Below are 23,538 nucleotides of genomic sequence, written 5' to 3' on the forward strand. Positions count from 1 at the left end.
AGCATTTTTCTATTGGAATTGAAAAACTCCCAATTTTGACTTGTCCCTTTTATTTATTTTTGCATTGTATTTCCCTTGTGATGATTGTTCAATCAGAAATTATAAAACTTGTTTGCAACTTAGGTTTTGAGTAATTTTTAGGTAAACTTATTTTTCATGAGGATTCTGTATTTATGGTGGTTAATCATTCCTGGAAATTCCATTTTTAATTGCCTTATAACTGTTAATGCCATTGGAAATCAGGTAATTTTATTACTTTAGGTGAAAGCTTAGCTAAAGGACTACTCACCCACTAACTTGATTTGTCCCTTTTTTCAGTCCTGTGGACATCCCACATCTCCTACTCTAAATCAACATTACAAACTATAACTTAATATTGATAGTATTTATTATTATCATTCAGCATTAATAGTGAATCTGCATAACATTTCAGGAAATATCCTGCCTTTGGAATGAATAATTAGACCGTCAGTGCCTTAAATGTGAAGGTATTTATAGTTTTTTCCTAAATATTCTTTTTCTCTTTCAACATTTAGAAACTTGTCCTCCTAGGAGAAGTATGCAAATTAATTCATTTATGTCTTTATTAAGGCTTATTTTTAAAAACGTTTTTTCCCCCGAATATTATTTTAGGTCTCTTAAATCTGACTTGTTTTAGAAATGATGGGAAAAAAAAAAACAACACTTGGTCTCACCCTCATTCATATCTTTAGCTCATTTTGTATAGGATTGGGGATACTTAACGTCCCTTGCCTTGAATTTGACTCTTCTGGTTGGATTTTTTATGAACCATTTGAAACATTAAAAAGATTAATACTTACATAACAAATGACTATGAACTCAACCACTCAGCCTCAGTCATAAAACCCACCAATATCATTTTTTTTTTTTCCTTTGGTCTGCGTCAGCTCTTAGTTGAGGCGTGCAGGATCTTTATTCGTTGCGGCGCAGGCTTTTCCTTGTGCGCGGGCTTCTCTCTAGTGTGGCGTGCGGATTTTCTCTCTCTAGTTGTGGCGTGTGGGCTCTGTAGTTTGCGGCACGGGCTTAGTTGCCCTGTGGCATGTGGGATCTTAGTTCCCATGGACCAGGGATCAAACCCGCGTCCCCTGCATTGGAAGGTGGATTCTTTACCACTGGACGACCAGGGAAGTCCCCCAGCAATATCATTTTCTGATTACATCTACCTCCCTCAACCCCCAGAGGTAAATACAATTGTAAACTTGATGTTTATCTTTTCTTGAGTTTGACTTTCAGAGTTACTAATTTTTTTATTTTTTAATTGCACCAGTAAGTAGTTCATGGAATCCACTAGGTACTCAAATAACCCATCTCACAGAGTAAACCACTGTTAGCAATTTGGTGATTAAAATGTATTTATGCACATAGACATAGATGTGTTTTTTACCTAAAAGGTGTTATATGTATTTTTATGTTTCCAGAGTTCACTTTCCTACACAAACACAAATACAGAGCTGCACATGAAGGCATATATACAAAGATATTATAGTTTTATTGGTTATAGTGAACAATTTGGAAATCTAAATACTCAGAAATACAGAGATATGGAAGTGTATCACGGATATTTGTTGCTGGTTGGTTAAGAGAACAGTTTAAAAATAACCTAAATGTTCCATTAATAAGGGGGCAGTTTAAATAAATGTAGTGTATTCATTCTATGAGGCAGTTTAAAGAGAATGAGATATTTGTATACACACATATACCCTGATGTGGGAGTTGGCATTGCATGTTTACATCATATTTGCAATGATTTATGTCACAGGTTAAAAGAGGGCACAGGCCTGAGATGATCTAGGACGGAGACCCAAGCCATGGAGGCCAGAGCCTACACCTTTTAACTGTACTTCCTCTTTTATCCTCTTGCCTGGTGACCACCTTCTGAGTGGTCACAGGTGGAGAAAAAGTGACTTAAGATGCCTTAGTCAGCTGGACTAGTCAGCTTTCCTGTGCAAAGGACCAAGGAGTCAGTAAGTATAATGAGGCCTTGTAGGTACTCAGTCGCTGTTACAGGGATGCCTGACTGGTTTTGGATGTTGTGTAACAGGGATAAGGTTTATTTTCTGAGTCTCTAAGGCTTTGAACTCTTGTGGTAAAATAGAATATGAGCTTTTTAGAGCCACACTTGAGGTGGAATTCCTGCTCCCCTCCCCGACTCCCCCAGCACTTTCTAGTTTTGTCATTGACCAGGTTATTTAAAACTTCTCAATTTTTTCATCCTTCACATGGGAATAATAGTGTCTAAAAGCGTTGTTCTGGGAAATAAGCAAAGTGAACATGTAACGTACTCAGCGTATTGCCTGGCATCTGTTAGATGATAGGCAATTAATAAATGGTCTTCCCCTTCTGCTCCCCTTCCAAGGTAGACACCCTCCCCCTCCATTTATTCTCACTGCTTTCTCATCTTAACTAACGTCCCCTCAACTGCATTGTGCTTGCTGTGGATCACACTGGACATTCCCAGTGTACTCTCCTGTTCATTCTGTGGACATGTTTGTCAAGTGATAGTGCCTCATTTCTAGTTTGGAAGGGAGTGGTGGTAAATAACAAAAATACAAAGCCTCTCTCTCTTTTTTTTGTTTTTGTTTTGAGCCTTTCTGGTTTCGTGCCGTGTGTCTTTTATCTCCTGGTTGCTAAACTCGGGGTCCTTTCTGCTGATGTTACTCTAGGTTGTGGGTTGCTGCTTGCCTCCTCCTCTGCTCTACGTCTCCTAAATGAAAAGATAGTTTTTAAGCGGAAGAGTTGAGTGAGCTGTACACTTTTTTCCTGTAGAGTCCATCAACTTTAGTCTTTTTGCTTTAGAGTATCCTCACTCCTATCAGCATGCCCATGAATTACTTTTTAACTATTGGAGAACAGGGGGTGGTATATTGCCTTCAGTCTTCCCTGGCCGCCTCTGTGTGTGTGTGTGTGTGTGTGTGTGTGTGTGTGTGGCTTCTGCTTTCATCTACCTACTTACCATTGCTCTTTCCTGGGAGGGGTTTGGAATGAGGAAGGGGTGGGGGTGTGTGGAAGCCAATGGCAGTCTTCATTGGGTTAGGCTCTTTGTTTATTCTTTTCTGTTAAGTCTACCAGTTCTGGGACTCACTGCAGGAGATTTCAAGGCAGGAGTTCTCGTTTGGGGTTCATGTGTATGTTTTAATTTGCACCTATTTTTCAGAACCACTGATTGGATAATTGCAACCAGATTGCATTTTTATTCTTTGGGTGACTCTGCCTTGGTTTTGTTTTGTTCTGCGTTGGTTGCTTTTTTGTTTGTTTGTTCGTTCGTTTCATTTTGGTTTGGTTTTGTCTCTTAAGGAGGGAGGGACTGATGATGAACAAATAAGACTTAGTGGATTTCAGGCAGATGGACCTGGTTTCAAATCCTACCTGTGTCATCTTGGGAGAGTTATTTAACTACTTCTGAGCTTCAGTTTTTCCTCATCTGAATGAAGGACAAAATAATATCCCCCTTTTAATTTTTTTTTAAAAAAGCTAATCTATATAAATTAGGTGGCATATGGCATCATGTACCTACTCAGGAAATGGTAGCTATTAGGGATGTTGAGAATGGGACTAATGACATTGTTTGCAAATAAGACTATAAAAGTGAATTAGAAAATTTTGATCTTGTATTACCAAATTACTATCTGCTGTCATATTAACACTAGGATTTTTATTTTAAAACAGATTTATGTGGCAGTTCTTAAATATTTAATTTTTTTTTTTTTTTTTAAGTCATTCAGCATCTGAAGAAGCTTCGGGTTCAGACTCAGGCAGCCAGTCGGAGAGTGAGCAGGGCAGCGATCCAGGAAGTGGACATGGCAGCGAGTCAAACAGTAGTTCTGAATCTTCGGAGAGTCAGTCAGAATCTGAAAGTGAATCGGGAGGTTCCAAATCCCAGCCAGTTCTTCCAGAAGCCAAAGAGAAGCCAGCCTCTAAGAAGGAACGGATAGCTGATGTGAAGAAGGTATCGGCTTTGCTGTACAGTACAAACGTGCTGTGAGCTAGGACCAGCTGGCAGACCTTTGTTTCCCACGGAAAACTCCTTAGTGTATCTTGATAATGAAAATTCATCTACAGCCACCTTTTCTAATAATATACTGTCTGTGGGTCTAAATGGGGAGTGCTTTCTGCTCTACTCATTAGACACAGGGCTATAAGGAAAATAATTACATAAACCATCAAATTATAGGGCAGAAAGACCAGTTTTTGTTATTTTGGTTTTTAACATTTAAAAAAGGTGGTTAAAATATATATTTTTTAATACAGCACTGAATTATACCAGAGAAAGTCATTCACAGATGATTGTGGAATGCAGTTGTAGTGTGATGGATAATCCCAATTCAAGAATAAGGGTAGTTTTTGTTCTATTGAAGAATGGAAGGAGAAATACTCCTCACAGAAAAGAAATTATCTGTACCTAGGCAATGTAGGTATTTGCTTAACAAGAATCTTCCAGCAGAGAATGCAAAAAGGCAAAAATAGAGTTGCATAGCATTTTTTCATTGATGTCCAAACTTTGGGATGCATCCCTTTTGGGGAAGAATTAATGACTTGGTCTAGTTAGTCATGAGAAATGCAGCTGATGTTTTAAAATTCCCTTTTGAGAGAATTAAGTTAGAATCACTGAAAATATAAAAAAGATTGCTTTTAGAAATTTAGAAGTAAAATGTCTTAAAGAAACTAAAAGCTTTATGCTAAATCAGTTTTTCTTCTAAAATACAGACCTACATCTGCACACAAAGATTTTTGTAGCGATACAAACAATTTAAAGTTACCTGCAAGTTTTACAAAATAGCTTCAACAATCCTGAAATTAAAAAACAAAAACTGCTTTTATCTCTTGAAACAGAATTGGGATTAACTGTGTTATTTCATTTCTTCTATTCCCAGCGTAGTCATTGCTTAATGGTAAGTGATGCTTAAGAGCTGGTGGGAGGTTGGGGAATGCTGATAGTAGTGTTAGGGATAGGAAAATGAAAGCTGTCCTTGCTAATTAACTCATCACCAGAGAAGTGATCTTCTAACACTCAAGTGTTGTGCTTTGTTGCCTGCTCAGTGTGTGGTGACCTTTCACAAGAGACATTTCAGGTGGTGACCTATTTCAGAAAGACCCTGAATGTCGAAGTACCACTTAGAGATCTTCTTTGAGTGTCATTCAGCTCAGAAATTTACCTGCAGAAGGTCTTGCTTGGCCACCTTTTAACTTTCTTCTGTACAGGGGAGAGTTCTTTACTTGCAGATAGTAAAAGAAGCCATAGAAAACACGACTTGCGTCAGGTGTTTAAAACTTTGCTGAAATCGTGCTCACTGTCTGGAATTCACAGTTTAACTGTAAGACCATATACATATATATATATATATATGAAACTCCCTTTAAAGAGATAAAGGGGAATAAGACTGAATTTTAAGATAGAAGTACAGCTTTAGGCAGGAATATTAAAGTTAAGGTGATAAGTTCCAAAAAGTTAATAAATACATAGGTGAATGTACTAGCCAGTTAGAATGATTGGATTGTGACTTTAAAAATTATTATTCTAAAATGAGCTTCTAAAGAAAGCTCTTTGTTTTCTGTACACACTTCCCTTTCACATGGTAGCTTTTTATTGAATAGTTGAATTAGATATCATTAGCCCTCAAAAGGACAAACAGGAACACAAGATGATTTTAGGATGTATGTATTACAGTATATACTGTGATAAAGTCCCAACAGGTGAGCCAGAATGCCTGTCTTTTTAAATGGGAAAACTAATTGATGTAGTGCCATTTAAAGCATTGAGCCACCCAGTTAATAAAAGCTCCATAAATACCTGTGCTGAGTCATTTCATAGCTCTAGGAGAGGTCCAAGAAAGGATGGGGGAGGGGTTGGCAGGCAGCGCTAGAGCAACGCTCTTTGCTGCCTTCCTTTCTCTGCCCCATTTGTTCAGAGCGTTTGGCATGTGCTGCCTCTTTTGCCTAGATTTCTTTCTGCTTGGTTATTACTGACTCCTGGTTGGGCCTTTTGTCCTCCAACTCATATTATTCTAAGGTTGTTAAGGATTTTCTACTTTTATAAACTGAATTTATAAACTGAGGATGCTGGATTACATGATTATATGGCTTCTGGTTCTAAAATGCCTCTTCCTAGAACATCATGCTTGTTCCCTTTGGAGGCCTTGTTTTTCTTCAGCTTACTTGGCTTTTTTTTTTTTTTTTTTTAAAGGCACTGTTGATTATGTCCTTCCTTGGCTTAGTGACATTATGTGTTTTTGGATCGTCTTTCATCATTTTTGTCTTTTTGGGGGTCCACTTTCCACACATTTCACGATGAGCCTCAACCTGTGGCTTCTCCTCTTGCTTCACTCCAAATATTTTCATGACGTTAGCTGTCACCCGTGTTTCGATGACAAACCCACATTTCTAATCTTGGCTTTTTCAAGCATCTCTTCTACGTGTTTACCTCCTGTTGAGCATCTTCACTTCATTGTTCCACAATCCGTTTAAATTCATTTTGCCTGTAGGTGATTGATTTCATTAAAAGAACACACAACATACCTGTTAATAGTTACCTGTGGGAAGGAGAGTGAGGCTAGGGGTTAGACTAATTGTTAGAGGTGGAAGAAGGGGGGCCTTTTATAATTTTTTATATTTATTGATTTGAGTCTTTTAATAAAATAGTGTCAGTATATTGTGAAAAAAATGTTCTCTTCAACTGATTCCTCTTTAAACTTTGTTTGATCACTAGTGAGGATCCTTACTAAAAATCAGGTCTTAAAGGCAAAGGGTTAACTACTGTTAGAGAATAAAATGAAGTGTGCTAGAGCAAGGGTGCCACTGGGTCTCATTCTGAGAACTTCTAGCTAAACATAAGAAATACCGAATTTGCCTGTATCTGGCATGTTACACATCCTGAGGAATTAAAAAAATATGCAAATGCACCGATTCTTATTTAATGAGAGTTGGTGGTGGGGCCCTGCTGATTTTTTTGAGTTTCTCAGATGAGTCTTGTGCAGTCAAAGCTAAAACTGAAAGCATTAGGGACTTAAAATTCATCAGTAAATATTTTGTCTTTAGTGGAAGCAGTTGTTCTCTTATGTTGCCATATTATTCAACTGTAAGTTTATATTTTAACAATGGGTAAGCAGTGTGACCTCTAGTTTAAAGCCATTTAGTAATGAAGAGGCATCGTTACAACTTTAATGAGTTCTCGGATAATACGCCTTATTCTTTTTAAAGATGGTCCTTCACTGTCTCATAAACAAAGCTAACAAAAAACCCCTTTTGATATATAACCAAATAACTAATTGAATTCTCTTAAATTGAAATACGTATTCCAGTAATGTAAATAGTAAATGGGGGTCAAGAAAAAACGATTCACGCGTGGTCTATTAATTTTACAGATGTGGGAAGAATATCCTGATGTTTATGGGGTTAGGCGGTCAAACCGAAGCAGACAAGAACCATCACGATTTAATATTAAGGAGGAGGTAAGAAAAAAAAAATGTTTCAAGGTGATACATTCAGACTCCTTAATTATCTTATCCTTTTTGACTCTGATATGTATTACCATTAACGAGACTGAACTTCAGGCATGGGAGTTAAGTGACTCGAAAGTGAGCTTTCTCAATCTAATACAGAAGAAAAGCCACATGTGGCTTTTAAAAAAATAAAATTACCAGAAAGATCATGTTTTGTGATGCTCTAGTAGAGAGTTAGATCATTTAGAGAGTTAGATCATGTCATGTGAATGCTCTAGTAAAGAGTTAGAGTATTATATAGAACTGGCCTCAAATTCTCTCTCTTTTTTTTAATGTTTCTCATAGTGCAGTTGATTATAGCAAGAAGTTTACTTTTTAAAATACCTAGTTTCTAAATCTTCTAGATTTTGTTACCTGGGTAACTAAGCACATGTAACAATGGAAGTAGTTTCAGATTTACTGCTGAGAAAGGAAGGAGAGTTTGCTTAACTTAAGTATTTTATTTTACCTAAATGGTTTAAATTTGGTTTCCTAGTTCATTTTTAATGTGCAGTATAAAATGTTTAACACATATTTACTCTCTGATCAAATTGTCAGAGATTGAATAGATTGATGGTTTTTAAAATTAGTGTTATGTACTGGGTTCTGTTGTTTCTATAGAATCAGACCTTTGTGTGATGTTTGTGTGATGTTTGTGTGATGTTTTTACGGAAATCCTCTTAAGTTTTACCTCTATGTTAGGTTTATAGACTGCATTCTGAAGACACGTTCTTTGGTCTCTCAGTGAAATGTCCCCTCTCTGCATTCTTAGGAGAACTTTGCTATTCTTAAATATATAATATCTTTCTGACGAAAGTTAAATATTAGTAGCCAAAGGTTAGTGAGTTTGGGGTAGTAAATACACTTAAAAAATTTAATTGACCGTAACACCTTCATTGCATTTATGGTGTTTTATTTTCAGTGACCTCTGAGCTGGTTTACCTTAGCTACCTTTCCTTTTTCCATGTTTGTTATAACCAGCCGCATCTTTTCTCTTTTGTGTATAAATTAACGCATTCTCTGTAGGGCACAAGACTAACAGCAACGGGAGTACTTTGCCAATTTGCTTAACTTGGGAGAAAAAAGAGTTGTTCAAATGTCTGTGACTGTAAAGTTACTTGGCCTTGTGCTTTTAGCAGAGGGCTGCTGGCTCATGACTGAACATGCTCTCTAATGAGTCTGAAATGAAACAGGTCCGTAGTCACCGCCTTTAATGGCACACTAAACGTGTGGCATTTTAGTGTGACAGTCTATATCTGCAGCATCCACTTTGGTCTCCATTAGACATGTGTCTTTTAAAATGTGTATTAATTAAATTTAGGTAAAATGAAAAATCCATTCCTTGGTCACACCAGTCATATTTCAGGGGCTCAGTCACATGTGGCTGCTGGCTGCTCTGTGGGCCACTGCAGATACAGGACATGTCCATCATCACAGAAAATTTTATTGGACTGTGTTCTTTCAGAAGTCAAGCTGAAAAAAATATTTCCTGGCGTTTGTGTTCTTTCAGAAGTCAAGCTGAAAGAAATATTTCCTGGTGTTAGAAGTAACTCGGCAGTAACAGACAAATTAATTTTCAAAGCAAAAGAAAAGGGAGCACCACCAATCAGATGCTTAGGTTTCTTTCTGTCTAAAAACTCATATTGAATATATTGAGTAGATTGTTGAACCAGGGGGTAGTGTTATCCCTAAGAACTGTGAATTAAAGTCTGTAATCATTTTTTCCCCCCCACACACTGAAGGCAAGTAGCGGGTCTGAGAGTGGGAGCCCAAAAAGAAGAGGCCAGAGGCAGCTGAAAAAACAGTAAGTCTTTCATGGGGGAAATTACTTGATTTGGTAGTTTGGAGCATGTGAGCATTTCTGGGACTGCCTTCATTGTGTCTGTAGCGCACCCCAGGGCCCAGAGTCCACTTCTGTCTCTTGCTATCTTGGATTCCTGTTCATCTGAATCTGCTGCAGCAGCAGTGGCATTTGAAGCCCAGGATTCTTAGTTTTTCACATGTAGGTGTTAGGCTACTTTATGGGGCAAACCCCAGCTATTCCATCTGATTTGCCCAGTTAGCCCAATTATTTTTTTTCTTAAAAATGTGCACGAATATCAAACATATAGGCATTTGGTATTCTATTGTAGATAAACAAGGGACACATTTAGATTGGCTGTTTTTCCTATTCATTCGTTCTTTGTGTTGGCATGGCAAAGTTATATTGGTTGGACACCCATTTTAGTATGAAATTTCACATTGTTGTTTCCATGTAGTTTTACTATTGCAGTTCATAAGCCAGAAAATTTTAATTCATGGGCTTAATATGAAATCCCTTTATGATATAGATTATATATTTGTTATTTTAAAACTTAAAAAATTCTACTTATGGTAAAAAAAATTTGGCTTTTTTTTGGGGGGGGAGAAATAATTAAAAAAACCTTTTTTGGGGGGATGTGTGGATCCCTTTGACAAACTGAATTCTACAGCCTGTCTCCTCAGAAGAATACTCAAAACCCTGCACACAAATTCAGGGGGTTCTCATGGTAAACGATTGTCCTTGGCTCCCACTGAGAGCCCCAGTTATATATTCTCTGTTTTAAAGTATTAGTGATCGTTAATTTAAGTGTTTGGCCTAAAGCAAAGTAATGTGAGTTTTTAAAATCCATTTCCTCCTCTCCAAAATAGAGTAATACTTATTCTGCTGACCTAACAGGGTTATTAGAAACTATGCTAAGAAAAGTCAAGTAGTATTTAATATTGCCCTGCCCACAGGGCATATGATTTTCATTTGTGTTTTAAATATTTCGTTAGAGTTGGAGAAATGATAACTGTAGGCAAGCCTGTACTTCTTGGCAGCTCAGAAGGCTCTTGTTCCCCAGTCCCAGGGCCTGCTTGGGAGACTCTGTTCTCAGCTTCCCAGGCTAATGGCCTTTTGGGGGCTTTTGGGAAGTCCATGCATGTGCTTTTTCCTCCACCGTCTGGCTACATTCTGCTGGTCTCTTGGCTGGAATCTAAATGGGCTGTACTTGAAAACATGAACTCCTCGTTTTTTTTCTTTCCTTTTTTTGGCCGTGCTGCATTAATTCCCCAACCAGGGATCGAACCCGTGTCCCCTGCAGTGGAAGCGTGGGGTCTTACCTACTGGACCACTGGGAAGTCCCTGAACTCCTCATTTTAATGGCTTTATCTGGGTGTGGAGAAGCCTTCCATTTTTTCAGTCCCTGTGTAACACATCGGACTTACTCTTTTGACTGGCTTCTGTATTTATTTTCCCTCTCCTATCAATCCTGAGAGCTCTCCAAAGTTGGCAACTCTCAGTGGCCTTCATGGACCATTCTTTCCCTTGAGTAGAACCTTTTCATTCCTTGTGGGGGGTTTGTGTCTTCTGTGATGCTGCTTTTCTACCCCTGGCTGCTTCCATAGGAACTTAGCAGAAGCTGAGGTTCTCCTCATGCTTGTTTATTTGGGCCCTGGGCTGGCCTCACTTCTTGTCATCCTCTGGGCAGCTGGAGAGTACTAGGGCTTATGGGGACCTCTTCTCTTCTAACATTAATTAGAGGAGGTCCTACAACTGCTAAGGCTCAGGTTGCAAGGCATAGCACTACAGGGGCCTCTGTGATCTGAGCAAGGGTAACAGAACCCAGTGTGTGTGCACATGAATTTCAGAATTGAGAGACTCACTCAAAGGGAGTGGAAATTTGGAAATATTAGCACAGAAAAGTGTTTTTCTGAAACCCTGCCCTGCAGATTGTATCACAGATTTTAAAGTTTTTAAAAGGAGCCATTTTTAAACTTTTTTTTGGAATTAATTTCAAACTGTAGCAAAATTGTAAGAATAAGAGTAGTACAAAGAATGCCTGTGTACTTTACTGAGATTTACCGTTGGTTACCATTTTTGCACCATTTGCTTTATCGTTGTGGGTGCTCTCCTTATATATTGCACACATGTTTCAGACTAAGATTCATACATCAAGGTCTTTCACCCCCGAGTTCTAAGTGTGTATTTCCTAAGAATAAGGATTTTTTTTTCATAAGCACAATACAGTTTTAACGTAAATAGATTTAACATTGCTACAACCCCTTTGTCTAATTTATATTCCCATTTTGTCAGTCAACCCAATAATGTCTTTCATAATATTTTTCCACCCCCAGGACAGGATCCAATCTAGGGTTAAATACATGTTAGTTGTCAGGTTTCATTAATCCAGAGCACTTTCACAGACTTTCTTTGCTTTTATGACATTGACACTTCTGAAGGTACAGTCTTGGAAGGGAGTAACTCTCCTTGAGTCATGTGAATTAGCATTTTAAAAGCTTAGAAGAGGAAAACATTTTTTGAATTAGTTGGCAGTGTTGAAAATTGAGGGATGGTATGTAAGAATCTAGATTTCTAGTTTTTGAGAAAAGCTGTCAGTGCTGCCCCATATAACACTGGTCTTTGTAACCTTTGGAGAGGCCGTGAGTTCTCCATTTGACCCCATTTATGGTCCTTACCTGGCCCCAGTGGGTATTTGAGATTGTAACCCCTGACTTAAAGTCATACAAACAAAATTTTGAGTTTTGCTTCACCCACTCATGCTGTTTTGATCATTGAACCCTTTTTATGTAGTCGCTATTCATGTTACCCTAATTTGTGAAATGTTGTATGGGATTTCTCCTGACTCGTTACGGTCCCAGTAATGCTTAACCCCACTGTACAGTGGTTCCAAAACCCTCTCTCCCAACTGGAATTTCAAAAAGTATTTCAGCTGTAATCATTTGAAGTTATTCTCCTGGGATTATAGTTATTTCTCCCTTTCCATTGCTTTGAATTGAAAGTCTGTCACAGTCCTGTGACACTGGAAGAGAATCCTCGTTAGCCCCAGATTTCCCCTTTTCACTGGGAATTGGTACTGAAAGGCATTCTCTACGGGAAAATCTACTGAAAATCAGTGAAGTTAAAGCAACTCTTTCCCTCTTTTCCTTACCTGCCTTCTAAAGTGGAGGAGAAAGGAGTTCCCTTCTTTGAGCTCTTAGAGACAGTTAATAGGAAGCCTCAATGGCTCTTGACCAGAGTTTAGGCCCATTTTATTTAAAAATGGCTTTTGTTCCTTCCCTCCTTTACAGTTCAGATTTGATTTGTGTCCTATCAACCACCTTTTCTTAGTAAAGGAAGAAAACTATACCCAGTTAACTTGCATTCTGACTTTTTCCTATCTATTTATATTGCCTTGAGGCCTCAGTGGCCAAATCTTGGTAGTTTTCTCTCCAGTTCCCAAAATTTTGGCAAAAATTCCATTGATTCCCTTTTAGGGAATCCCATTGATGGCCTCTTAGAGCTGAATCTGGCAATTCAAGTCTCCTTTAATGTATGAAAAATATTTTAATCACGATCTTATATTTTAGACTTCTCTTCATTGTAGCCCAGCATATAATATACAGCTTAGTCAGGGAGTCTCCCTCATAAAATTTGCATTATATGAGAAGCTAGCAAACTAGAAGTGGACATCGGTTTCACCTGTTGGAGAGCCAGGGTTGGGCAGTAATCTTTTTGTAATTGATTGCCTTTTTCACCCCTTATACAAAATGACTTAGTATTGCTGGTTGTAACTTACTTTTTTTCCCCGTCTATTCTGGAAAATTAAAATGAAGTTTGAAGTAATCCAGCCAATTTCAAATACACATACATAAAACTCATTTAGATCTTTTAGGCCTCTGATTGTTCAGATCCTCCCAGAATGTGTAACCCTGGCTTTAATGTTTGCAGATTCTGTGGTCTTCAGTAGGTTATGGTTGAGAGTAGCAGGGTTGGGGATTTGACATGTACCAAACAGCTTGTTCTCCCTGGTCTTGAGCTTCCCCCTACCTGGGAAGAGGCCTTTGAACCAGACAATTTGCTAATTTTTTGTACATTCTTTTTTTTTTTTTTTTCTTTTGTGTGTGTTACGCGAGCCTCTCACTGTTGTGGCCTCTCCCGTTGCGGAGCACAGGCTCCGGGCGCGCAGGCTCAGTGGCCATGGCTCACGGGCCCAGCCGCTCTGTGGCATGTGGGATCTTCGCGGACCGGGGCATGAACCCGTGTCCCCTGAATTGGCAGGCGGACTCTCAACCACTGCGCCACCAGGGAAGCCCTTTGTACGTTCTTATATTGGGAGATTCTAAGTCCTCCTGGTTGTCTGTAAGTCTACAAATCTGCAGTTTAACTGGAAAACTAGACTCAACATCCATTCTCTCAGTGTTTACTGCCAGTTTAGTCTCCTAAAGTTATGGAAGTGGACCTTATTAGCTACCCTGATATAGATTCTCAATTTCTGGCAGAGTTATGTAAATTACAAATAATACTTGACTGTGGATCTTTCTCATCTGATCTGCTCTCCCTTAGGTCTTACGTGCATGTTCTTTCAAGCTTGTTTCCTGTGAAACCACTTCTCTCCAGTTTGACTGTGTGAGTTCCTTCTAAAGGGTAAACTGTTCTGGACTTGGCCCAAGGGAGACTGTAGCCGTAGGTGCCAATCTCCCAATTGCTGGAGACATCTTCCTTTTTTCCTTCCTGGTCGTCACCATCTATTCCTTGGATTCCTTAGCAGACATTTATTGTACGAGGCTCTAGGCAAGGAGAATAAAGCAGGTTCCCAGAGTATAGTTTGCTTTAAAGAGAGAGTGAAGGATATTAGGTGACAATAGTAGGCCTTAATATCTTACCAGTCTGCTTCCGAAAGCACCCTACCTGTCTGACAGTCTGATAGGACTCATTCTTTAATTATTTCTTTATTTAACAAAGATGTATCTCCATTTGCCTGCCTTTGTGCTAAGCTCTGGTACAAAGATACCCTGCCCACATGTAGTGACCTACTGTTAGGTAAATGGATATGAAATGGTAGTGCCAGTAGAACTTGAGTAATGTACGTAGAAGTGCTCCACTGCCTTTTCATGGAAGGGTTGAAAAACATTTTTACCTGTGATGTTTCCACTAATTCAAGTGCAGGGTGGCTCCTGGACCTTTTAGGAAGGTTCTTCCACTATTACTTGGACTTACTCTCCCATGAAGAATATTGATTTGACTTTGCAACTTGGCAAGAGTTGTCTTTAGCATAACCTCATTTTCTATACACAGACCCAGAGACACAATGGTAATTGTTTTGTTTAGAGAGAACCCCAGGTTCTTGCCTATTAAGTTTTTTTTTTTTCTCTAGATATTTCATGCCCAGTAGCTATTATATATGCTCCTTCCTTCTTCCCTGCAGGTGAGAAATGAGCTGAGTTTATGTGATGTCTTGTTTGGTATTCAAGTAAACTTCAAAAACTGTTTGGGGATAGTAGGGCACCTATAGGGTATGGCTCTCCCAAGTCTTCTACGATCTTGAGGAGCAAAAGAATACCTACTGTATTTAATAATTATTAAAAACTACTTCATTAGTTGAACAGGTTATTTAGTAGGTAGTAGATTTATCATTGAAAAATAATTTTGGGGATTGTTTTCTCAGTGTATTCTAAAGATGTTAAAATAACTAGTATAGTAGTTCTCAAGTCTCTCAGTATCATCTGAATTTGTTAACATTCAAATTTTTAGGCCTCACATTACACCTACTGAATCAAAAACTGGCTGTGGCCCAAAAATCTCTTTTAATAAGCCCTTGAGGTGGTTCTGATCCATGCTAAAATTTGAGAACCTCTGATCTAGTATATATTATGGCTTCAATCTGGTCAATGATAGTAGTAAATAAAAATAGAATATTAGAGATTTAGCAGGATTTTTTTTTTTCAGAACAAACGGTTTAAAAAATACAGCCTTAGCTTCCATTTTCATTTATTTTTGATACCAGATATAAAATAGGAATAGATATTACACAGCCTAGGAAGGAACACAACCAAAATTTAAATGGAGCTAGAACAAATCTTTTAGCATAATATCTAAAATATACATGTTCTGCCTTTTTGGCTAATAAGATTGTCAGATTTGTCAGATTCTTCAAGCTAAACAAATCTTGAAGAATTCTTTTAGAAAAAAAAATTTTGCTTTGCTTTTGATCACAGAGAAAAATGGAAACGGGAGCCCTCAGAAGACGAACAGGAACAAGGCACCAGTGCAGAGAGCGAACCAGAGCAAAAAAAAGTGAAAGCCAGAAGACCTGTCCCCAGAAGGTGCAGTGTTTGCTTGAACATCTCTGCTTCTGGTCGAGCTTAGTTTGTGTTAGATTGAGAAGGACGATGTAGTGCTAGCCTGAAGGCCTTAATTGATGGGGTACAGTGTGTTGTGATTCCGGATTTTGAATGTCTGGTTAACTTCTTGCCAGCCTGCATCATTAACAAGTAATTCGATTACTGAGCTACTTATATTGATTTTGTGTGTTTGCATGGTATGTAGCTCAGAGTGGATCTTACTGTTCATACTCCAGGCAGACTAGTTATGAGGAGCGAATGTATCTTCCACTCTTAAAAAAAGCTCCCTGTGTATTTGACTAGTGTACAAGTTCTTTTTGGGAGAACTATTTGTTAAGTTTAATTGGCTGGTTCAAAGCATACTTTACTGTTTATTACCCTGTTCTCATAATCTTTATAACGTTAAGCAGAGAATCTGTGCAGGGAAGGAAGTAGGTGGCGATGAGAGGAAACTGGTAATTTTTGATCAGACATATGGCAATGAAAGGTAGTGGTGATGGGGAACGGAAGGCAGGAGGCAGAGAGGCCCCAGGAAAATTTACCTCCTTGTAGTATTGCTTAGGATGCTTTTGGCAGATACTGACTTTGGGCCAGATCCCACTCACCACCTATTTTTGTATGGCCTGCGAACTCAATATAGCTTTTATAGGTGAACATTTGTAGTTTGGTGATGGGGAACACTAAATTTGAACCCTAGCGAAGTGAAATGTTATCCCTTCAAAAAGAATTCTGTTCTTCTCGTTAGTAAATGTTGTATTACACAAAAAAGTACTCAATGATTATTATTTTATTTTGACTTTCGTCAATAAAATATTTGTTAAAATTTATTTTCTCTTGTTATATAAGTACCTATTTAGTGGCCTCAACTTTGCCTCTTGTCTGAGAAAGTAAAAGATACTTATCCTCTAGCCATTTACAGCAAACATGTGTCTATCCCTGGCTTAGGACATTGTACTTGACCCCTCACCTCCCACCCCAGCAGGGAAATTTATCAGTGAGTTTTGTCTCCTTTCTTCTCAGTTTCAGTTCTCAGGGCTGGAATCCACTCCAGTTCTGTCTTCTAGATTTTACCCATCATTTATTGAGTCTCTGATCATCTGTCTGTGTAGTGTTGGTTATGGCAGGTATGAGAGAAACAGGTGATAATGATTGTGAGTTTCCGTCTCCCTCTTTCTCCTTTCACCTTTTTACCACTGATGGAGAACTTGGGGATTTCCTTTTGAGAGCTCCTAGTCTGTGGCTCTCAGTCCTGGCTGCAGGGAAGTCAATAGAGGGGCCACCTCCTCAGTTCGTTCCATTGGTCTGTAGCAGGGCACAGTCTCTCAGGTAGCCTTCCTGGTATATTTAATGTACATAGGAGAAAAATATATGTGCAGTTATTTCTTGTCCTTTACTTCCTTTATACAGATTATAGCATTCCATGCATCATCTTCTGCATTTTTCTTTCATTATCTTGGAAATCTTTCCTTATCAATGCACAGAAAACTCCCTTTTTTATGGTTGCGTAGTATTCTTTTTATTGAACTAGTTCCCAGTTGATGAATGTTTAGTTTTTCTAATCTTTTGTTACTGCAAATACCACAGTGAATACCTTACTGTGTCTGTATCAGTCTATATCTGTAAAGTCAATTCCCAGAAATAAAATTGTTATATTTGTAATTTTTTTTAAAATAAATTAATTTATTTTATTTATTTATTTTTGGCTGTGTTGGGTCTTCGTTGCTGTACACAGGCTTTCTCTAGCTGCGGCCAGCGGGGGCCACTCTTCCTTGCCATGTGCATGCCTCATTGTGGTGGCTTCTCCTGTTGCGGAGCACGGGCTCGGCGCAGGGCTTCAGTAGTTGTGGCTTGCGGGCTCTAGAGCGCAGGCTCAGTAGTTGTGCACGGGCTTAGTTGCTCCACGGCATGTGGGATCTTCCTGGACCAGGGCTCGAGCCTGTGTCCTCTGCATTGGCAGGCGGTTTCCCAACCACTGCGCCACCAGGGAAGCCCTGTCATTTTGATAGATATTTCCAAATTGCCCACCAGAGAGCTGTCATCAGCAGCGTGCTGCATGTGTATTTTTATGTCAGGTGATCTTGAGGAATAGTTGAGAACCGTTGCCTCAGAACCCACAGTACAGTTTTCCCTTCGTCCCTGCGGGGAATTGGTTCCAGGACCCTTGTAGATACCAGAATCTGCAGATGCTCAAGTCGCTTCCTTATATAAAGTGCTATAGTATTTTCGTATAATCTATGCATCTCCTTCTGTATACTTTTAATCATCTGTTGATTACTTATAATACCTAATACAATGTAAATGCTACGTAAATAGCTGCTAATGCTCAGCAAATTCAAATTTTACATTTTGGAACTTTGTGGAATTTTTTTTGCAAATACATTTTTCATCCATGGTTGGTTGAATATGCAGATGTGGACCTGCAGATACAGAGGGCTGACTGTTCCTATAAATGACTGAAGGGTGTTAGCAGTAGAATCACTTTCGTGTTTCTAGTGAAGCAGATCTCTAGTGAATTAGAATCTCAGGGAATGGGACCTGGGAATATTCATGTCTAACATTCCCCGGGTTAATTCCTATGTATGAACCCTGCTCTGGGAAATAACAGTTATATAGATTTGAAGTAGACAACAGATGATAAAGTAAGGACTTCGCCATTTTTTCTTTTCTCATTTTAGAGCAATGCCCAAACCTCGTGTTAAAAAGCAACCTAAGACGCAGCGTGGAAAGAGGAAAAAGCAAGATTCTTCTGATGATGAGGATGAAGATGATGAAGCTCCCAAAAGGCAGACTCGCCGCAGAGCGGCTAAAAATGTTAGGTAGGTGATGCCCCAGAAGGTTTTCATTAGTGTGAAGGGAAGGTGATAGTGTAGTTGGCTAGAGCTTGGTTCTGATAAGTCCAGAATTAGGCATTTGATAGGTAAAAATAATGACCTGTGTCTTGAGGTTGTATTCGGAAATCTGGTCAGGGTTCTTGCAAAAAGAATGGTTCTGGCCAATAGGAATATGGAAAGAATAGTGATAACTCATTTCAAGCCTTCATTCCTATGAAGAGAACTGCTTTATTTCAAGTTCATGTTTCGTTGAGGTGGTAGTGATGTTATCTTCATTTCATAACATCCTTTTTTAGGAAGGACATTAGGATTGTATTTTCACTTTTGAATTGCTGTTTGAATCAGCCAAATTCTTTTGTTTCAGCTTATGTATTATTTGGATATAATAATCTTATCAAGCTTATGATACGATATGAAGCATTAATAGAAAATGAAATAAAGGAATAGATATATGCAAACATAAATATTTTACTTTATATGAATCAAAGGGTATTTAATTTCCTTTTAGAGGATATGCAGGTTTCTTTTGGTCTACTTAAAGATGGTGAAACTGAGTCCTGGAGTTATTAATAACCTGTTCAATGTATCCAGTTAATACTTTGAAAGCTAGGACTAGGTTTTGAGTATGTTAATATGTAGCTCAGCACTTTTTCCTCCTACAGCTGTACTGCATCCAGAATTGTGTTTTTCTCTTCTGTAACCCCCAAACCATTTGTTGTTAATATATGGTGGAAGGTTACATTTTAATATTTTATTACCAGGAAGTATGCTCAGTAACTTGAGAATACTTAAATTTCATATTCTTGTTATCGGGAGACAAAATGCAGGGTCGGTACATTCAATCTTAGATGTATTGCTCCGCTTTTATGTAATGGAATACTAGTAATTTTTTTCATTTATCGTGCATTTTCTTTCTTTGTAGTTGTTTCCTTGTTTATACATAGTAATGACCTCATTAAAAAATGAAAACAGGGCTTCCCTGGTGGCGCAGTGGTTGAGAGTCCACCTGCCGATGCAGGGGACACGGGTTCGTGCCCCGGTCCGGGAAGATCCCACATGCCGCGGAGCGGCTGGGCCCGTGAGCCATGGCCGCTGAGCCTGCGCATCCGGAGCCTGTGCTCCGCAATGGGAGAGGCCATAACAGTGAGAGGCCCACGTACAGCAAAAAAAAAAAAAAAGAAAACATAAGAAAACATAGGAGTGTCTTTGTAGTAGTTTTCTATGTCTTGCTTACAGAAATCACTGTAGTCAGTTTCTATTTTGAAATATGTTAGCCTTCCTGCAGCTATCTGTGAACATGCATTAATACTTTAAGCAGGAAAAAAAAATGAACTTCAAGCCCACTTTATCGTGGCTGATCTGCACAACAGCATGTTGCAGCCAAAAGGGTATGGTTCCTCGTCCTAATGATACTATGTATGGTGGTGTTTGAATCTGAAAAGATAGTTTCTCATTTATTCGGCATTATTCCTCATGCAGTTATAAAGAAGACGATGACTTTGAGACTGACTCAGATGACCTCATTGAAATGACTGGAGAAGGAGCTGATGAACAGCAGGATAATAGTGAAACTATTGAAAAGGTCTTAGATTCAAGGCTGGGAAAGAAAGGAGGTATGTGAAGACAACACTTCATTTTTGCCATAGGTGGCAACAGATGTTATGGCAGGGAGTCCAGATGTTTAAACAGGAATAGAGTTAAGGATCATCATTGCCTCAGGCACAAGGAACAGCTTACTTTTTGCCAGATTTCTTAATGCCACCTGTGGCCAGGGACCCCTCCCCTTGGCCTTTGCTTTTAGCTCCTTGAGTTACTTCTTCTGCTCTTTCTGTTTCTGCTTGCATGCTTCACCTTCCTCGTCCATCTGCTTAGCCTGATCCTTGGGTTGCTTCAGGGGCTTCTTGACACCTTTGCGGCCAGACATGACACCTGCTGCCCCTTCCCTGCCATTGGAAGCTAACAAATTACTTTTTATATCTGCTCAGTAAGGCCCAAATTTTATGTATTGAGCTCTGAAGTGATGAATTTCAGTCCATGCCCTTATTTGTTGTGAAATGTGGAAGTTTTTCTGACCCACAGAAAAACTGACCTGAGACTATAGGGCTGTGTCCCATATGTCTTTGAGATTTTAAAATTGAGCTGGTTAAAGATGTTTTAATATCTTAAAAACCAGTGATGCAGCAGAGATTCTTGATTATTAACATTAAGTAAATCTACCTTTAGTTACTTGTTTTTGAATCTCGTGATAAGTGTCAAACGCGTTAAATACATATTTGGACAGTAGTGAAGAATTTTTTATATCCAAATTGAGATATCTCACAACTCAGTTTTTTAAAGTAACCTTTCCATATAGGAAATATCAAAATAATACATAATTCATTTTTCTTTGTCTTTTTTTTTATCCAGGCTTACTTGAGGTTAAGAGAGTCAACAGGGAGTTTTGGGTGGTTGAGTAATTGGGGAGATTTTAAATTCTCTTACCTTGTTCTTAATATTCCTGGAGAGAGAGACAGATTTGTTTTCTGAGTTAGTAGGGACCAAAACAAAAGGATATTGCTGTTCCATTTTTATTATGTTTGGATACAGAGATTTCTTTGATTTCACCAGCAAATTTTGTAATGTTTTAAGTAGTGAAAATTGGGTTTGCATCATGAAAATATTTGAAATTGTTGAACATGTTCATTCTGTATTGTTTGTGAATTTCTGCTTATTTCGAGTCAAAGGATTTTGGTGCTTCATCCATAAAGAGACTTTTTAGACATTTGTGTATTTGGGAAGCTTTTCAATGTCTCGTTTAATATGCTTTTTAAAATTTAACTGAATCCTTTTTCAGCCACTGGAGCTTCTACTACTGTATATGCAGTTGAAGCTAACGGAGACCCTAGTGGCGACTTTGACCCTGAAAAGGATGAAGGCGAAGTCCAGTACCTCATCAAGTGGAAGGGCTGGTCGTATATCCATAGCACGTGGGAGAGTGAAGAGTCCTTACAGCAGCAGAAAGTGAAGGGCCTAAAAAAACTAGAGAACTTCAAGAAGAAAGAGGATGAAATCAAGCAATGGTACATTATCCATCCTGGATAAAAGAAATACATTTGCAGCCTGGAGGAAGGGAAGGTTTTTAACTAGTCCATGGAGAACACAGCTATCTAGAATATCAAATTTTGCCTTTAGCATCTGAATGAACGTGGAGGCATCCACGATTACGTTTTATAAATCTGTGAGCTGAAGATAGTATATATTTTTGTGTGTAGCCACCAAGTCTGTAGAGTTTAATAATAACTAGCTTATGGAGCATTTTTCAGACATGATCTCATTAATCCTCACAGTAATCCTATGAGATTTGTACTGTTGAACAAAATGTTTTTTTGTGGGAAGAGTGAGGTACAGAGCAACTCTGTGAGAGGGCCCAGGATTGGAATTCTGGTAGCCTGAGTCCAAGGCTAACGTACTTAAGCACCTTGTTACTTTCTGTGGTTGTCCTGGGGTAGCTTGGATGTCAGGAGTTAATAATCTAGAACTCTCTGGGTTATGATATACTTAAAACTAATCTTGGTTTTACACAGTTTACAGAAAGGATGTGACAGAGATGTTCTGAAACTGTGATAGCCTGTGGTTTGTAGTTTACTTACAGCTTTGAGCATGTTAGGTTGCATCTGAGACATACGTGGGGTCACAGCATACACACAACTAAACTGACAAAAAGAAGCATAAGTTCCCCCCGAAGACATATGTGTCAGTGTCATGTGATGAGGTTATTTTGTGTTAGGAATAGGGACAAATGGGTTCCAATTCCTGTTTTATTACTATGCAAAATATGCTGCTTCAGTAAATCAGAAATTTTTTTCTTTGAGTTGAAAACAAAAATATGTATCCCTAAGATATGGGTAGTTTGTAAAGCGATTAGAATTTTAAAAATGCTTGAAAGCTATAGCAGTATTCAATTTCAGGTTGCTGGTGTTGTCGTTTTATAAGTATGAATAACTGGTTTTCTAAAAAAAGCCACATTTAATCACGCCTAAAGCCCCATACATATTTGAAAAAAAGCAGGTTTTCTTGTAAATCTGGAAGAGTTTTATTGTCCTTATCTATTAAGATATATGAATTTATCACATGAATTCATCACCCAAAATAGTTATTGTTAGGTTTCTTTATTAATGGGCCACATCAGAGAGAACAACTGGTGTGTCCTATAAGTCTAAGGTTTTTAGTGTTTTCTCTAAGTCTTACGTGTTTTTCTTAAAATCTCTGGCCTAATTATTAGTAAAAGATTATTAAGGGACATATGAAAGTAAAGACTAAGTTTCCTTTCCTACCTTGACTTTGCATTGACAGATGTATATGGATCCCCCAAATCTAATAAGTATTTATTTTTTCTGTCTGTCTTCTGTCCAGGTTAGGGAAAGTTTCTCCTGAAGATGTGGAATATTTCAACTGCCAACAAGAGCTGGCCTCAGAGCTGAACAAACAGTATCAGATAGTAGAAAGAGTAATAGGTAAGTACATGGAAACTCATCTAAGCAGTGTTTGAGCTCCAGGAATAATAGAACTTTTTCTTTTGGGAGTAATGTATATATATATTGAAAAAATGTGGGACTTCGCTGGTGGCACAGTGGTTAAGACTCTGCACTCCCAGTGCAGGGGGCCCAGGTTCGATCCCTGATCAGGGAACTAGATCCCACATGTATGCCACAACTAAGGAGCCTGCCTGCCGCAACTAAGATCCAGTGCAACCAAATAAATAAATAAATATTTTTTAAAAATGCATTTTTGTAGGTATACTTTTGGAGAATAGACAGATGCCTAGATTTATTTTGAAGGAAAAGCTAACAGGCTTTACCAGTAGATTTGGAGATGCGGGGAAAGAAAGAGGTGGCAAGGATGGTGCCAAGATTCTTGACCTGAGCAAATAGGAGACTAGAGGTACCATTTACTGAAATAGAAAGAATGGAAATCAAGAACTTATTTTGATATTTGTCAGTTTGATATACTTCTCAGTCATCTAAGTGGATAGTATTGTGAAGGCTGTAGCATATATGAGTCTGGAGTTTAGAACTCAGTCCGGGCTGGAGATTTAAATTTGAGGATAT

General features: G+C 38.5%; 1 protein-coding gene across 8 annotated transcripts in view; it reads left to right on the forward strand.

The window, feature by feature from the left end:
• CHD2 (chromodomain helicase DNA binding protein 2) overlaps positions 1–23,538 on the forward strand; it is a 142,850-nt gene that overhangs the window by 30,182 nt on the left and 89,130 nt on the right. For 6 of the 8 annotated variants that reach the window (XM_060005483.2, XM_060005484.2, XM_060005482.2 and 3 more), the window contains 8 exons: positions 3,736–3,967; positions 7,380–7,466; positions 9,239–9,300; positions 15,495–15,602; positions 18,296–18,436; positions 19,931–20,064; positions 21,285–21,510; positions 22,844–22,944. In XM_060005483.2, coding sequence (XP_059861466.1) covers positions 3,736–3,967; positions 7,380–7,466; positions 9,239–9,300; positions 15,495–15,602; positions 18,296–18,436; positions 19,931–20,064; positions 21,285–21,510; positions 22,844–22,944 — 1,091 coding nt within the window. Of the gene's footprint in view, positions 1–3,735; positions 3,968–7,379; positions 7,467–9,238; positions 9,301–9,320; positions 13,906–15,494; positions 15,603–18,295; positions 18,437–19,930; positions 20,065–21,284; positions 21,511–22,843; positions 22,945–23,538 lie in introns of those variants that run through there. The other 2 variants (XM_060005486.2, XM_060005487.2) reach the window with 2 other exon arrangements.

This window comes from Delphinus delphis, chromosome 2 (assembly GCF_949987515.2).
Source record: "Delphinus delphis chromosome 2, mDelDel1.2, whole genome shotgun sequence".
NCBI classification, from domain to species: Eukaryota; Metazoa; Chordata; class Mammalia; order Artiodactyla; family Delphinidae; genus Delphinus; species Delphinus delphis.